General features: G+C 43.0%; 1 protein-coding gene across 1 annotated transcript; it reads right to left on the bottom strand.

Annotated features, from left to right (window-relative positions):
* Positions 1–460: 460 nt before the first annotated feature.
* pofut1 (protein O-fucosyltransferase 1) lies at positions 461–6,431 on the bottom strand. The gene is made up of 7 exons (XM_069660495.1): positions 6,293–6,431; positions 5,957–6,078; positions 4,784–4,966; positions 4,418–4,530; positions 4,064–4,256; positions 3,272–3,514; positions 461–1,718 (listed from the first exon to the last, which is right to left on the bottom strand). Exons 1-7 carry the CDS (start codon positions 6,429–6,431, stop codon positions 1,524–1,526), a joined length of 1,188 nt encoding a protein of 395 aa, XP_069516596.1. The 3' UTR covers positions 461–1,523.
* Between the last annotated feature and the right edge of the window lie 11,917 nt (positions 6,432–18,348).

The following is an 18,348-nucleotide window of genomic DNA, read 5'->3' as shown; positions in this document are numbered from 1 at the left end:
AACACACACTGAAATGTTCTCTAATATTTCACTGGGCTGAGCTAGGGCTTTATAATTATTTTTTAAAATCAATTAATGGAGACAAAAACTTCATAAAATTCATTACTTGTCTCAAACACTTGCACGCACCCATCTTCAGAGCTTAAACTCTTAAATTCTGAATGCATCATTAAATGCCACCTAAAGATTTTTCATTCTTGCTTTACCTTAAGTGCAGCACAGGGTCAGACTAAAGAGAAGAGGTGCCAGAATTTAAGGATGTTGATATACTTCAGAGCTTTAAGCTCACATGGTTTGATGTAAATACCTAATGTGCAGTTTTCTTATAAAAAAGATATGGTCCCCTCGCTCCTGAAGTTTAACAAACAATTTGAGATGATTTATTTTATCAAAAGATTTTGGATGAATTCAGAAAACAAATAATCGTTTTGTTCTCTTCTACACTTAATAACAACATCCATCAGTGCATACATCTGTGGCCTGTTTGTTTGTTTAACCAAGTACATTTTCACTGGTTATCATTTATTACAGGCAATCCAAAAAGATACTTTATAAATTAATTGGTGTGTAATTTTCTGTGCTTGATATTTTACCAGTTTGCAACATAAATTTATTCAACTACAAATAACCAAGTGAAATATTTACATGCACTATGAAGAAGTATTCTGTCAAATCTGGCAACCGAGTGTCAGCAGCTCTTCCAACATAGCTTAGTGTATCAGCTGATTCAACTGTACTCACAGATAAGCCTCCACAGAGGGAGGTCAACACCCCGAGGCTGCTGCCGGCTCTGTGAAAATCAGTGTGCGTCGCTTTATTGGTGATCATAGAAAAGAACACAATCGCTGCTTTCACATCCCCACTTACATCATTTCAACCAGTGCAAATCAACTCCTGTTTCTGCACAACACATCCCAGATAAATGTCCTCACATGATTCAGAACACTGTCCACACATTTCAGCAGTTTTTGGTCCTTGTAGAAAGACACTCTCCTTCTTCCCCCCTATAATTAGTCCTGCAGGAGGATCAGTTACTGTGCTCTCCTTGGAATGGAGGGCAGAGAGGACGGAAAGGAGCAAGCTGGAGAGACAGGGAGGGGAGGAAAGAGAGGAGGGAGGAGAACATGATCAGCGTTTCCAGGGTTCACTGAGGGCACCACAGGCCCCGCTAACATGGCTGCAGCTACAGAATGCAGCAGCAGCTCAAGGGAATGTCAAAAAACCATGTGTTTCTGGGAATGATAGACTGGATGGTCGTAGTGTCGTTAACAGAAGCAGTTAGAAGCCAAACACTGAGAGGGAGTACACAAATGGCGGCGCAGGTAACACATAAAAATGTAAGTGTTTCTTGGTAGCAGCAGAGTTTATATCAAAAGATTTCATTACACTACAAACTAACTATGTGCTGTCTTATTAGCCCTTCCTGCTTTCTCACAGATTAAAAGCAGACTAAAAAAAGGCCGGCCGACACACAAGATATGTTCATCTTCCAGTATCAGCGGCCAAAGGCGACCACGTGATGCTCAGAGTTCTTCTTTTTGATTTATTTTCCCGGGCTTGTCCATGCCAAAGAAGGAGGATGGGAGGCCGTGGACGTCCCGCTCTCTCTTCACGAAGGCAGAGAAGGACGAGACGCAGTTTCCAATGAAGTGGTCGGCTCGGCCTGAGATGTACAGGTCCAGCTGGGCTGAGTCCGGCTGAAGAGTCACCACCTTCACCTGAAAGGCAGAAGGAACACACAAATAAAGGTGGGGAAACTACTGTAAGTCAAGAATTTGCTAATTGTGACTGAACTGTTTTCCAAACTGTGAAACACTGAAAATGTAGCTCGTCAGTTCGGGTTACATTTAAAGGGAAATTCTAGTATTTCTTAACCTGGGACCTATTTTTACCTATGTTGGTGTCTTAATGACTACCAGGTGTAAAACATTTCTGAATGTCTCCAGTAGATGTGTTCATCCTGCAGCAGTGAAACAGGCTGTAATGGCTGCAACATAATCCTTGATGGGTCAAAGGTCGTCCACTAAAAGTTCTTGTTGTTTCCACTGACAGGCTCAGATTGTTCTTCTAAGTGTGTGACAACATGACAGAAAGGATCCCTACAGAGATAGACCTTTTTGTTACAGAGGAAGATGATTGTTTTAACCACACACAGACGTTACATCGCTCTCTGCACACACACCAGACTCCATTCAGAAAAACAGTGATTTAAACAGATGTTAAACACAGGAGTTCCTGGTCTAATGCTGCCTCGATCAGTAAGTTTGTTTGTGTTTTTTTGAATTAATCAAATACTGTGTTGGAACTGAACTGACCCTGATCTGAACTGAAACACAAAAAGTGACACAATAAGACAAAAAAACCTAAACAATCAGGCAGCAGCAGAGCAGAAACTCATTTGAGAAAAAATAACGAGTTAAGGTTTTTGACATGAAGTCTGGTGGCTTTGAAAAGAGGGAGGTAAAGCTGTCACCATCACAGCCTGTTTCACTGCTGCCGGCTGAAGAAATCTACTGGAACATTTCTTAAACTTATTGTACCTGTTAGTCATCTAGACTAGGATAGACTGATTATCGGCGCATATCGGCATCGGTCTTTTTTTTAAAATCCGACGGCCGATAAGAGATCAATTTAAAACGGGGTTATTTTGGCTCTGATGCAGCCGCGCCTCTCTGTCTGCAGTCACTACTCTGTCTCCAGCATTGTCCCACCCACAGCACTGACTGGTTACACGCAGAGCCATGGCACAGGTAACAGCCAATCAGCAGTGAAAGCTGTGCATGCAGAGTGCTCACACACGGCGGAGAGGAGAAAAAGTTCATTTCTTTGCACATTTTATTTAACTTTGTTTTATTTACTTTATAAAACTTCAGGAAGTTATTTATGTATTTCTTTACATTTTCAGTGAACTTTCTAAGAGGTGCTGCTGACCCTGGGAACGCCCTGCGCTTTTTGTTTGTTTGTTTAATAAACATATGCTTGAAGGCATTTAAACAAAGTTAAGTGTTGGAGTTTGTATTATTCAAAATTTTGACGCCAATATTTTCACTTTTACTGCAAATGAAAATCGGCGGCAAATATCGGTTATCGGCCTCCTTGACTACTTAAAATCGGTATCGGTATCGGCCCTGAAAAAACCATATCGGTCTATCTCTAATCTAGACCCCAAAAATATGTAAAGTAGGGCCCAGGTTTAAAAACACCTGAATTACCCTTTAAGGTCACACATGATACAACCAAACGAAGTATTTCAGAGACTTCACAAACCCACCTTGCCCTTGAAGAGCTTTTCGATGTCTCTGCTGTGAGACTCTGAGTCTGTGGCGATGTAGACGGAGCGGGCGGAGGTCTTCTTCACCCACAGCTTCACAGCTCTGCGGATCTCTGCCAGGTCAGGAAGGCACATGTTCATGGTGAGGGACAGAGCGGTCTGCCGGTTGTAGCCGACACACTGAGGAGAGGCCATGAAGTGAGGACCAGCATCACCTGTCTTCAACATCTTGCAGGCGTTTTGCTGTAAGGATCAAAAGTAAAAGATTACGACTTGATGACAAGCTCTTTTATTCTTTAACTACCAAGAACACACAAACACACAAACACACAAACACACGCTGTGGTTTATTTTGGATCGAGAATATCTGTCAGTATCTGACTGTTATCTGTTAGTTGATTCATTGTTAATAACTCTGCAAATGATCTTATTGTCACTGTATAACATTTTTATTTTCATTTATAAAGACTTGAAATGGTCTACAAACTAATGCTGGATTCATACAACAAGTCGATAACAAAACTATGGTAGCTAACTGTGGTGGTGTTTAAATGGGACGTGAAGTTATTGAGAAGCCTTAACCTTTAAAAGATCCACTTCTGAACCAATGAGCACTCGTCTAATAAAATATAACTCCAACCGGCAAATGACATTTTTAACTTTAAGTTGAACAAGTGTGAACCTTGAGAAGAGTGGTGCGATTTGTGCAAAGATTCTTGATGCTAATTTTGGCAAAAACATATTACAATACTAAACAACTGAGACACAGAGAGACAAAGCAGCTCATCTCACCCAGTCACTGCCGATCCTCAGGTGGATGCTAACATACGGTCTGATCAGCAGGTTAGAGATGTGCTCCTCTCCCTTTGACACCATCTTGTCTGACCAAACCACATAACGCTGCAGCCCCACGTGTTCCTCTGTCACCGGGAACTGAGCGGGCGCTCCAGGCATGGCCAGCACAGGGTGCTCAGAGGGAGGAAACCTGTTAAACGGGGGAGGAAGGAGGAGCATCTGAATGTTAACAACTTCAGAGGAGGGATCGACTTTTTCTCAACATGTCTATAGAAACCTCATAAGTCAGTCAACCATTACATTTAAGGCTGATATTACTGTACAGAGAGGCTGCTCAAACATCTTACTCACTTCTTGATCCACTGAGGCTGGTGGTACGCGCTGAAAGAAATCCCGCCAAACAACACAGACTGGTCAAAATCCACATGGACATTATCCCAGAACGGACCGAACGGGTTCCCATCCTGAAAATCAGTCAGAACCAGCCGGTCGTGTCAGAGCAGGAAAACAGTAGCAGCAGCAGCATGGTGGTGGTCTGTATGCCAGCAGGGGGCAGCATTTCAGCCCTTTCACCATCATTTATTGATGAAGAGGGATACGGATCTTAAATCTTAACTGCTATCAAACAAAGCTCATTTTCTTTACTCTCAGCTTCAGTTCCTACTTTAAATAATAGATCAATAGTCGATAAAATGATTGACTGCTCTTGACAGTCACCTTCATAGGGCAGGACTTCTTGTCTGCACTCCTCTGTGCTGCCGTCTCGAAGCAGTAGGCTCTCCTCTGTCCTGAAGGCCAGTGTTCGGGAGCCAGCTTCTCCATGAAGTCCTCCAGACTGACCACACGGTGATACGCAGACAAGGACTCCAGCCTGAAGAACTCACTGTACGGGACGTGGACCTGAGCAGGACAGAGAATTAAATTAAACAACTCCGTGCACGTCCGGTGTAAAAGATGACACTGGTGATGTTCTATTTTCTTTATCGTTTTGGCCACCTAAACTATGAGTTTCAAATATCTATTATATTACACTATTTCTGATATGTTATTCTTCACTCTTAAGACTCCCAATGATCCACCCAACAGCACAGCTTTTAGCAACGTCTATGCACTCATGCACACTACATTACTGGACAGTATCCGTGCACTGTGTATATCCAACATATGTTTTAGTCTCTATCTCAGTTTTTATCGTTTTTATCAGTTTTTTTAAACGATTTTTTTAGCGATTCTATTTTTATTTTAACTCAGCCAAGGGGGTCGTGTTTCTCTGTCAGAAGGATTACAGAATGACTGAAGGCTTAATTTAATGACACTTGGAGGGACAGTGTAGCACGGATCAAGAAAGAAACCGTCACAACTGGACAGGATGTGAATCGGACTCAAACACAACAAATAATATCGGCCCCATTGCAACCCGAGAGTCTTTGTACCAGACTCACTAACAGGAACATACAACACATACATAACCGTGTGTGAAAATAAGCTGCCATGATCATGTGATACTTCAGTCTAAGCATTTAATATTAGGACATACTTACTTGCTAATGAAGCATTTTCTGATTTTCACAAATGTATGTAAAGTATGTGATGTAATTCAAACTCGCACAGAAATTATAAATGCAAAGCCAAGATGACGACGACGACGATGATGACGATGATGACTCACAGGTGCTCAACTAGATTTTAACATAATTCCCACTGCTTTGGAAAAACTATAACCACACATACATAGTGGTTGTGTAAATGTCATAGAAGACTGGACTGTTGGCCTTGATGGAGGTCTGCATTCTTAGCTTTCTTTGTGTGCTTTATGTGTGTTTGGCTGCCCTAACAATCAGCCATGGGTTCATGTCAAGATCAGTCTCATCCCTCTCTGTGTGTACTCACATTAGTGTATGGGGGTGTGTGGTGTCGGTACACAATCCAGGGAGGGACTGCCAGGGTCCGGTTCAACATCTTGGCAAAGGCCAAAGATCCCAGGAAGTGGTCTGCCTGGTTCCCAAAACGACCTGAACAGTGACAACAGGAAGTGTATAACTTCGTATTCCTCCTCATGAAAAGGCAATGGAAAGCTGAGTGACTGGAGGGAAATGCTGGGGCTCTCTGTGAATCATTTTCAGACAATGAAACAACAGGTGAAGTTATTACTAGTCCTAAAATCCTCTAAGTTAACTAGCTAACCAACTAGCTAACTCATCTGTATACAGTGTCAGTGTTATTTACCCATGCACGGACAGTACAACACGTATCCGTTCTCATCCCACTTCAAGTCTTCCGCTAAAGTCCGACACGTTTGGAGCAGCAGAAATATAAGTAAACATGTTACTCTAACAGTTAGAGGTGCTTGTTGTTTAACCGCCATTGTTGTTCATTTCATTTCCCACAATGCACTGCGGCTTCACTGCTTCTTCTTCGGCTGGTTTAAGATTTAATCAGCACCGTGTACTTCCGCCTGCTGTTCCGGAGGAGGAAATGCAGCGTCAGTGTGTAAGGTAAGCTAAGTCAGTGGTTTTAATATCAAATAGTGTAATACTTTACAATGTTTAAAAAATTAAGCGTTTCATTAATGAACTCTGAACTCTTCAAAGTACCTGAGCCGACGTAACATTGTTTATAGAGGTCGTTAGCTGTGTTGTTAGCTGTCCCCTAGTTTGTCCCTTTTCCTTCAATGTAGCCTGTTTACAGCAACATACTCACTTATATACTTAAATATATATATGTCGCTCACATTATTATAATACTATTATTATTATCATTATTATTATATTATTATTAAAGAGCTTTAACTCACATATTTCTTTTCATTCTCTTTCAGTGATCACAGAGTTCGCCTTTTTCATTTTCAAAACAGATATTTGAACATATTATTTTTATCTCTTTCCTTTTTTTGAATTATTCATGTAAATATTTTGTTTTTTTCATCATGTTTCCGTGCCGACATATATTCTGTTCATTGGGTGTTTTTGTGATTTTGTGGATGTAGTGTGAAAAGTTTTCTTCCAAACTGAGACATGAACCGTTGAAACTTTCACACAGCTCGAGCACAAAGAGGATGTGAAAACTCGTCTGTTTTTTCAGACATAAAGTGTCAGTTTTTTTTGTGCAGACGAACAGAAGAAAAACGTTTTCTGCATTCCCCACAATTTAGACATCTGAGGGCATTTAATGAAATCACTCCATCAAACTCTCGTTCAGTGAAGCTCCACCCACAAGCTGCTGGGTCTGAACATTCACACACTCACACTCTTTGTTAATGAGTAAAGTTAGAAAACACAGTGAGGGACTCAGGGAATATCTTGTGTTTAGTCTCTCCTGCTCATTCGGCAGAGACTAAAGAAAGCATCATTCGACCTTTCAGAAGCAGCAGAGGTCAGGTTCACTGACAGAGACTCAGATAAAAGAGGAGGTGTGTTAATAGACGTTCATCACACACACACACACCGTGCATACATGTGCTGTGATGAGTGCGGCTCAAACCTCGTTTGATCCAATCCAGTGATAATTGTTTAAATATGTCACACTGAAGGGCCCATTATCTGCTGAGAGACCTGCTGAATCCTCTGCATACACTTAGTTTGAATATAATTAAATAATGGATTGTTATCATCTAACCAATAAGACAGAAGACTGAAACACCCAAAGAGTGTTGATGTGAAAGTTTACGTCTCTCTGCATTCAGACCAGCCTCCCTGATTCACGCTGAGCAGTGAGAGATGTTTTCTTCTCGGGCTTTTGCTTTGAAGGAGACTTAATCCGTCCACATCCAGCTCAGCCGAGCCCGTCTAACGTATTCTCTCTTTGTGTTCAATCACTCTCGTTTTTCTTTTCTCTGATGCTCGACAGCTGGCTGTTCTTTCCCTCTTTTCCTGTGTGGTTCTGTGAGTCTGCTCCTCCCCCATCCCTCGAACACACACTGTTTCTCATTGTTGGAGATGACAGCGATGATAACAATGCAAAGAAGAAGCACAGCTCACAGCCGGAGAGCGCGAAAAACAGAGAGAGAGAGGGAGGCTTCCTGCAGGTGAACACATGACGGGGAAACAACCAGACACACACGGAGCCTGATCTGGTGCTAACAGTGTGAGACTGAGACACGTAGTTTATCTGTCTCTGTCGGACTCGCTGTCCTGAGCTCATTTCCCTTTTTGAATCTATAACTTCCTCGTGCACATCAACACTTTACTGTGAGGAGCTGCAGAGGAGGAAGGTGACGTTTAAGGTTCATAACATCTACACATAGTGTGTGTGTGTGTGTTTGTGTGTGTGTGTGTGTGTGCGCACCTCTCTCTCTCTGTGGCCTTTCAGAAGGGAAATAAGGACCTCAAACAACCCTCCTCCTGCTGACCTTTCTGTGTCGTTACTGAAAACTTGGATCTCTGTGCAGCTCAAAGCTTTCACGAACGTTTGTTGTAGTGTAACAGATCGGGTCTGAACTCCAGTTCATGTTCAATTCACCTGATCTGCAGTTTTTACAGCAAACGGACCTTTAAACCTGAAAGTTATACAAGCTCAAACAGACAGATATTGGATCTGAAAAATAGCACGACAACTCTTTGTATCGTTGTAATTGTAGTTTGAGCTCAGGTACTGAGTTACTGATTATTACAAATATTAGCTGCAGTTTTGGCGACTTAAATCTTAAAACTTGTAAAAGTTATCACTGAGCCGTGAGAACAACAATCATTCATGCATAAACCATTATTTAGATTGTGTTTTCTTCATTTATATTTATTATTAATAATAATAATAATAATAATAATACATATTTACAGTCTGTTTGCGTTTTCTCGAACAGAAACCATCATCTGATCTATGAAGAGGAGAAACAACCTGTTGATCCCCACGCACACGCACACACACACACACGCACGCGCATGCACAAGCACACGCACACACACACGCACACGCACACACACGCGCACGCGCACACGCACGCGCATGCACATGCACAAGCACACGCACACGCACACGCACGCACACACACACACACGCACGCACACACACGCACGCACACACACACACACAAACACTATGACACATCTCACATATCAGGCTGCTCAAATAAAATGTACTGATTTCTAAACTTCTTTAACAGAAATGCTTCTTATGAAAAACTGTAAAACACTGGATCCGGACACCGAACATAACACGGAGGAAGCTCCTGTGTGATCATTTGTTATCTCGTGTCCGTTTCATCTAACGTTTGTCATCATAATCTTCATGTAATGATCTGGCTCACGCGAGGCCTCCCACAGACATGTGAGGTATCCCTCTTTGTTAAACTGTCACCGTGCCTGCATCGTGTATATGTTTGCAGCTCTAACCAAACCCTGTTGACAAACTGCCTGTTTTTACTCTTCCTGTGACTCAGCGTGGATCCCCTCTTACGTGGAGGTGTAGCTGCACAGGACGCTCCGTCTCCACCCGTCCACCTTATCAACCTGCTGCAGAGCTGCCTGTCTGAGACATGATACCCCCCGTCACAGCTGAGACGGACTCCCCACAGACTGTCACCCTGCAGATACTCAGAGTTACATCACACACAGGAAGTGATCCTATCAGTGAGAGCAGAACCACGTCATCTGAGCAGGTACGCGTGGTAGGTGACATTTGTGCTCTGAGCGATAATCACATGATTTAAGGACGGTAGACGTTCATCTATTTAAATCTCATGTATGTGCATGTTGGACTGAACTCTTAATAATAATAATACAATAATAATATGAATGTAATTGTATTAATGTTGTTTTTCAAAGAGCCGTAGAGATGCAGTTTAAATGTGAGTGAACATGTGAAGGCCGAACGAGCGACAACAAGCTGTAAACTCGACATCAGATCACAATAATACAAAGAACAAAGTGTAAAAACAAAGTCAAAGATAAAAACAGACTGACAAACAAAAAACAATCAGAAGCAGATTTATACAAGTCTGTTCTGAGGACTGAGATCATCGTTGCTGTGGTTTAAAAATGTTAAAGAGTTAAAATAAGATAAATCCTGTTTGACCTCTGATGCTGCACGCGTTCATCTGCCTCCACCGCACTGTTTATAAACAAACAAACAGAACAACATGTAAACAAAGAGGCACGCACCAATCACAACTGCATATTGCTCGTACACATAGTGCACATTACCCATATTTCACATGTTCAACATAATTCACAAGAATGAGACGTGAGGAACAACATGAAGCTGCTGCAGAGCCTCAACAAACATCATTACACATTACACTGGAGGTTAGCACTAGAGACTGTATAGTTATATATATAATTATACTTATTCAGTCATTGGTTAGCACTGATGAGTTTTTAAAACAGTTCCATGATTGTGAAGTCTTCAGTCCCTGAACCAAACCCAGGCTCGTTTAAACCTTTTTTAACGACACTTAAAGAGGCTGTGATGGAGGGACGGGCTCGTGTGTGTCTCTGTGAGCTGTTTAATGTGAACTACCATCTGCTTTAACACAAACACACAGAAACACGCTCAGAGTCATTTCCCACCATGAAAGAAGGAGCTGGTTCTGGTGGCAGGAAATACCCTCCAGATGTGAACAAATTGTCCCTGTGACTAACTGCTTTTGTTTTTCTGATGCTGACTTTGTGTGCTGTGGGTTTGATGGAGGCGAGAGCAGGAAGTGATCACTGACATGTTGGTCTGGAGGCTAGTGGGCTCATGGAGCTGATGGAGTTAAAGCACAGGGTGGAGTAAAGAGTGTGAGCAGACTGAGGTGTGCGACGGACTCAGCAGAGACCTGACGACAGGATATCATCACCATACTTTAGTCACAAGATGTTATTCTGATGACGAGGATTGTTATAACATATATTGTGATTTATGATGTTTCAAAGCTCGTTGTTCTGCAGCGAGATGATCTTTATATGCAGACTCACTAAAACCTGCGTTTGATTTTGTACAAAACTGTTGATCCAAAGAAGAAGCATCCACGCTGCCTGTTACAGATCCACTGAGCAGCAGCTCACAAGACAGCAGGAAGAGCTTATACGTGATTAATAGACAACAACAACAACAACAACAACAACAACAATAATAATAATAATAATAATAGTAATAAAACATATAAAGTACATACTCTCTGTACACCTCTCTTTGGCTTTGGTCCTCTCCACACACAGTGTGTAGCGTGTTATTAAAGGGGGTCGTATGAGAACGTAACGACACTATGTAGTCGGTAATCTCAGAGTGAGAGAGAGAAACGATGATCATTATTCGCTGGTGTACACCTGTGCTGTACACCTGTGCTGTACACCTGAGACTAAGATCAGGCTGCACAGCTGAGCGTGTGCATGTCTCTGTAATGTGTGTGTGGACTTCTCTCTAACAGTTTTTTCTTATGATCTAACTGGTACAAAAAAAAACATGCAGCTCCTTCAGCCATTGAATGAAGTGAAGGTTAATTACTGTTTAATTAACGTTTAACAAGAATGCCTCCATCTTTGTTTTCCCTCATCAGACAACGTCTCAGCACCACGATGGGAACTGGAGAAGCAATACTTTTTATCGTTATAGTAACAAAACTTTATTTGTATTCCCTTTATAACCTTCATATTTCTATAATGAATCTGAATATCTGTAATGTTGAGGCGAGTATCCCGCTCCTTTGCTGACCCCCCCTCCTCTACTGACTCCTGTAACAGCTGCTGTAAACACACACAGCTGTTTGTGCTCAGCGCCTGATGAGGTTTTATTTCCGTCTCTCTCGTGTCCTCCGTCGTCCTCTCAGAGCGTCTAATCAGGACCGATGATGATGCGGTGGCAGAGACGAACATGTCGGAGAGGAATCGCAGGCAGTTTAAAAATCACTCTGAGAATAACCGAGCAGAGAGATCACACCGACCGCTCTGTGAGCCACAGCAGCAGCCTCCTGACGATTCTTCAGCTGCAGCTTCCTGTTTCTCTGCATCACACCTCAGCAGGCAGGCCCAACATGGACAAACAGAAGTAATCGATTACTCTGACAGGTGTTGGTAATGTGCTTCATGGACTGATCATTTCAGCATCACAGACCTAAGCTCCACGTTAAGCTCTCGACGGGATGAACTTGTTTTAAACACAATTCAAATGTTGGTTTTATTAAAGTTTCAGGAACAATTTTTCCAAACATCAAAGTATTTAAAAAGAACATAAATATGAAACTTTGTGTTCTTACAGCTGAACAGGATCTATGTGCAGCATTAAAGGACCTTCACCTCCATCAGGCCATCAGAATGCTGCTCTGAGCCTTTCAGTAATTATGACGAACATTTAGATGAACTGTGATTGTGTGAACACAGCCGGGTCACTAACCTGCGTTAAAGACGTGTCAGAGAAGAGAGGGCCATAATCTGAAGTTTAACGTGGAGCATCAGTGTTTATGTTAGCTAATGTTTTTTATTAAATCTCTCTGAATGTTTTAATAACGTTACGATAAATACGATCAATAATAAACATGTTTACAGACGGTTCATCGTGTCACAGCTGGATACAAGTTTACAATAATTTTGTGTAACACGTGTGAAACATAAAATCTACTTCTGTAATAAAAAGATTTCATACATGTAAACCTGAGTAGAGCTGCAGCAGATTAATCTCCAATCTCTACTTTGATCAGTGATCAATCAGTATTTATTGTTGTTTCGATCTAAATGGTCTGCCTGCAGTTTGTTCAGTCTGAATGTTTGCTGCTGCCTCACAGAATCTTTATCATCACCGACTTTAGAAAAAAACACTGAAACACATTTTCACAATTTTTCTGACAATTTAAAACAAATAAAAAAAAATCAATGAATCCAGAAAATAATCCTCAGGTGAAACAAGGAACAAATGTTTGTTTCTCACCTGTAAGAATCTCATTTTTATTTCAGGTTGAATGTTCACCGTTGTGCTGACAGTTATTCGTGTTAAAAACATTTTGAATCACAAACTTTAATTAAATTAATTCGATCAGATTAAATTTGTTTTTCTGAACATTTAATTGAACAGTTTTAATAACAGATATGTAGTGAATGATACATCGCTTTAAGAATCGGTTGTAACGGTGAACATCACGTGATTTTTCTGTGTAACACGTCACATTTTATTTATTAAAAATATTTAGAAACAAATAATGAGTGTTGTTTGAGGAAAACTCGGACGAACGTCCTGTTTTTATCTTTTTCTGTGTTCATTTAAATGATTTTCATTCACTCACTCGCGCTGCTTTTAAAATAAAAGTTTGACTTTTTACAGATTAATCGATCATCCTGCAGGAAGCTGTAAACGGACCTGATTTATGAAAGCAGAAACATCTGTAGCTTTCGGCTGTTTTACAGAAGAATTAAATCCAGGTATTACACAGGTCCGGGACCTCACGTGAGGATCAGACTAACACCTGCAGGTCCACCATGATGCCCCCCGCCCCCCACAGACAGCAGGTTAGCAGCTCAATGTGAGTTTGGAGGCATTTCCCTCCGAACAACTGGCATTTTCTGCCCGCTGCTCTATTGAACACGCCAACAGGCTGCTGATGCCTCCAGGGTCCCCTCGGAAAATTCAGAACTATGGTTACCAAACAAAATATGAGGAAGCAGAATTAGACTTATCTGACTGTTTAAGCACCTGTGTATACCTGCACGGACCGTCTGCACTACTCCTCGCTGCATGTAGACAAACTGTACATGCAAAGAACAAATAACTGTAAATACATTTAACAAAGAAAACAACAACAACAACAACAACAACAGCAGAGGAGGAAAAGTTCCGGTTTGCACCGCTGTCACTTTTTTGTCGACATTCTTCTATTTGATCTTGAGTTATCTTTATTGATCTGTTTCTATTGTAAGAGCACATTCAGCTCTTCCGTTTGTATTTAAAGTTAGATATTCTCTAAGTGATCACACTGCTGCAGGTTTATACAGCTCTGTTTACACATTGTGTCTCGATCTTCTTTTATTGAACTGAGTTTGTCTTTTTATTGTTGACACTTGTTTTGGTAACAAACGTGTGTTTCCCATGTTATTAAAGCTCTTTGAATGTGACACTCATCATGATTCTGCTGTTGTGTTTGATGCAGAGGTCAGACAGCAGCTGCACTGGTTATATAATACAGGATAAAGCCCGCAGATATACAGGGGTTATATTTAAACTCCTGATTTCACTGAGACGTGCAGCGTTAAGCAGAAAAAATATGAGCAGCACTTGAACGCAGCATTATTGAAGACTGTCGCTCCCCCACCCCCCTCACTGCCTCTCTGCACAAACACATTCACCCCGCGGGCTCGGTGGGCTGTTTGGGAGCCTGTGGAGGGGGGGGGTTAGGGTGATGAGGAAACGAGTTGATGTGCCCTGGAAGTAATTCTGCCCCCCCCCCCCGAAAAACACACAAGGTGGGAGAAACAGGACCACCACCAGCACGTGGGACCCGGAGCGAGAGACCACATTCCTGCTGATGGGCTGAAGTCCTCCTCCTCCTCCTCCTCCTCCTCTACAGAAAAATAAGAATATTAAAACATTCAGGCTCATGTTTTATGCGTGTTAAAACACACACACACACACACACACACACACACACACACACACACACACACTATTTGTTAATAACAATTTTATGTTTCAATAATTTTAATTCAGTTTTATTTTAAAAAACCTTTTAAAAAGTTTTTGACACCAAACACGTGAAAGTCACTGGAACACATTTGAAGCTCTCCTTCGTGTTTGTGTAGCCGCGTGTCTGATCTGGACATCAGCCACAGGAAACAAAGTGCGCAGGTTCAAACACATCAACATTTGATATGTAACAGGCACATTAATATTTGTATGATTTCACATGTTTAGAGTGAAGTCTGCAGAGGAGGCGTGTCCTCTCACGGTGACAGCAAGAATCAGAAACAAACAAAAACAACATTTATTTTTTAATATTTAATAATTGTTACAAGAAAAACACGAGAGCGTCAACACCGTCATGTTGTACCTGTGTCTGCTGTGAAGCGTTGTGCTGTAGGTGATGGTATGAACTGTGTGTAGCCTACATATTCCATGTTATTATCATGTAATTACGTCGTATGTCTAACCCTGGCTTGGGCGCTATCACTGAGATTTAATATGTATATTTGATGATATTAAACACATGTAAAGCAGGTGTAGCACATGCACCAGTGTGTGTACTGGGAGCTGTGGCCGCTGCTGTAAACCAGTGATCTGTCCCTGACAAAAAAAAAGTTTGTGAAAGTGGCCTGACGTCACACTCCCACAATGCTTACCGCCCCATAACTCCGCTGCAGCCTGAGGGGAGCCAGACGCTCTCAGGCCCGAAAATACAACAATTACCGAAAAAATCTGGAAAAATCCGAAAAGCACCGATCGCGGTGAGAAGCGGCGCGAGGCGGCGGCCTGGGTCTGCCGCGGCGGGATTCTGGTCCGGACCGGGATGGAAGCGGGCCGGGGCTCCATGTGAAGCGGACTAATGCGGTGCTGGAAACTTTTTGGTGGGTAAACTGCTCGTTTTTTTCGCTGTGAGCTCATAATGTGGCTGCACGAGCTCATGTGTGAGACTAGTTTCCGAGTGTGGCTCCGCTCGGTGACACTTGTTATCAAAGTGTGTTTGTGTCCCGCAAACTTTGCGTGATTGTGCGTGTTTGTGCGGCAGCGTGGACGGATCCATCGGGGGATTTAATGTTTGATCACGCATCGCCTCCTCTGCCCCGCGACTCTTTGCTCGATAAAGGTGCAGCTAATGCGGCTGTGCGGGGTCGGTCAGTCCGCTGCACTTTGTCCGCAGGGCCCTCGTTGGTCAACTTTCATGTTGTCTGCAACTTTTCACACATCCGGTGAGTTTTAGGTAGTTTGTGAATATTTATGAGCGCGTGAGCAGCAGAGAGGCGGACAGAGGGACCGTCCCGGCTCTCCGTCTGCAGGAGGAGAAAGTGTGTTTCTCCGTGTGCATCACTTTGTTTCACTTTTTATGTGTCTGATGTTTGTGGCTCCTGCTCCGGTTATCTGCTCGGTGTGTGTGTGTGTGTGTGTGTGTGTCTGTTGGAGAAAGTGTGTGTGCTTTTCCTTGGAAGCGGGTAAATAACAACCAGGACCCCAGCAGAAGGGGGGTCGGGGTCAGAGAGTGGGGGTGCAGTTTATGCACTTGTTATTGATAGCTGCTCTGAGGCTATGTGTGTGTGTGTGTGTGTGTGTGTGTGTGTGTTCTCTGGTTTTAATGAGGAAATACAAAAACTACAGACAAACTGCTGCAGAACTATCAACAGTTGGAAACAGCATGTTGCCCGAGGTTCTGTGGTTGTGTGGTTCTGGTTCTGGTTGTGGTGCTCTCCCCGTGTTCTGTCTGTTGTTCCTGCTCTGTATGTTTATTGCAGTGTGTTGCTGTTGTCTGTTCCTTGTTGACCTTGAGCTGCTCCTGAGGATGCTCTGGGACGTCCTGATGCTGTGCAGGAGTCTCTTCAGACAAACAGGAGCTGAAACAGTTTCTGGGTCGTTAACCTGCCCGTCGCTCTGACGAGTGTGTGAACGTGTTTCCAGTTTCTTCAGCAGTTGAGCTCTTAGGATGTTTTCTTATTTAATGTCACATAAAGACAGAAAGTTCCACGAGGCATTATTTCGTGTTGAAGTTTGTCTCCGCTCTGACTGAAGTCCGAAGACTCGCTGCACTTATTCTGTTTGTGTAAGAGGCCATCCGTTTGTTGACGGGAAACTGGAGAGGCAGCAACATGTTCTGAGTCGGACTCTTTGGTGTTTTGACTTTGATTGATCTTCAAAATAGTTGCTGATTAATTTACTGTTGATCGACTTTGTTTCAGCGTTCAGCAGCAGGTTGACCGCCTAGTTTGATTGACACGTGTGCTCTACAAAAACAGAATGATTTACAGCAGTCATGTGTGCATGAACAAAGACACAGTCAGTGATTAAGTGGTGAACATAAAGGTAGCGGTGATTGTATATAAAGAGTTCAGACGACGAGGCAGTCTCAAGCTAACAAACTATGTGCCAAATAGTTGCTGGTTCATTTCTGAAGAGTCTCTCAGCTTCATCAACTCTTTCTTATGCTTCACTGGTACCAGAATGATTTACCGCAGAGTTATTAGTTTCCTGTTGGTGAATAAAAAAGCAGCAGTAACTTTATCTTGTAACTAAAGAGCTCCTCTAAAGGTAAAACAGGTGACTGAGCAGCAGATAACCTGCGTTGGGTTCAGGTGGGTTTTCCCCCTGCAGCAGCAGCAGCAGCAGCAGCAGCTCTGACACAGGCCTCTTCCATCACGGCCTCCAGCTACATAATAAGGAAATGGAAGTGAGTTTGTCACGAGACAAAGCCTTTGTTTCTGCCAGCCGCTCTGCAAGTCCAGACCCATGTGTTGATGTTTGCTCGCTCACTGAAACAGAGCTGAGAGGGACGGAGACGCTCCGAGGGCCTGAGTGTTTGTGCTGCACCTGTATGCATTCAGGTTTTATCAAACTATAAAGGTCAAAGGTCAGAAAATAAATCCATGTCTGTGTGTTTCCCAAAGCAGTGAAAAGTACAATGAGAGCAAACTGTGGCTGATTGAACAAAGACAGAGCAGTTATCAGACGTCGGACGTGCTCCTCTGTTAGTGATTATGTTTGCAGTCCCTCCTCCTGCAGATATTCGCTCTCAGCCATAGACTCCTGATGATTCGTGTTATTGCGAGCGCTCTGCTCTGAGCCAGCTTCTTCTCATTAACGTCCATGCACTGCCTTACATTACTCGGCGTGGTCGCGGGCAGCACGTTTTATGTTTGCCTTTGTGATTGACTGAATGTGTGAGAGCGCGCACACAGGCCTGTTTGTGTGCGCGTGCACGTGAGCTCCTGGTGTGCGCTTGTGTGTTTGTGAGAAGGAGAGAGGGAGCTGTTTTTGAGCCGCAGGGAGGTCTCTGAAAATCCCCCACAATGCCTTGCACCTCTGCGGGCAGCGGTGGTGGTGGCAGCAGAGGCGGCGGCGGCGACAGCAGGCTGATTTCCATGAGAAAAGAGCATCAGTTGGGTTAATGGGGGGGACAGGCCTCTGAGGGGACAAACGGTAGTTAATAACCAGGGAAGAATCGGAAAAGCTCTGATCCCTCTCTTTGTACTTCTTCACCTTCGAGAGGCAGCCATGGAAGGAGGGGAGGAGGGGGGAGAGGGGGGAGAGGGGGAGGAGAAAAAGGGACACTGGGTTCATGCTGGAAGAGATGTTTGTCACTAAAGAGCCGCAGAAAGATTCGACTATTTGTTATTTTCTCAGGACGGCCGGAGAAAAAAACGACAAGCTGAGAGCCTGAGAACTGGAACACATACAACTGT

This window comes from Semicossyphus pulcher, unplaced genomic scaffold (assembly GCF_022749685.1).
Source record: "Semicossyphus pulcher isolate SPU_LCO1_2020_fin unplaced genomic scaffold, fSemPul1.0.p SCAF_13, whole genome shotgun sequence".
Taxonomy (NCBI): Eukaryota; Metazoa; Chordata; class Actinopteri; order Labriformes; family Labridae; genus Semicossyphus; species Semicossyphus pulcher.
This window is presented reverse-complemented; position numbering and strand designations above follow the sequence as displayed.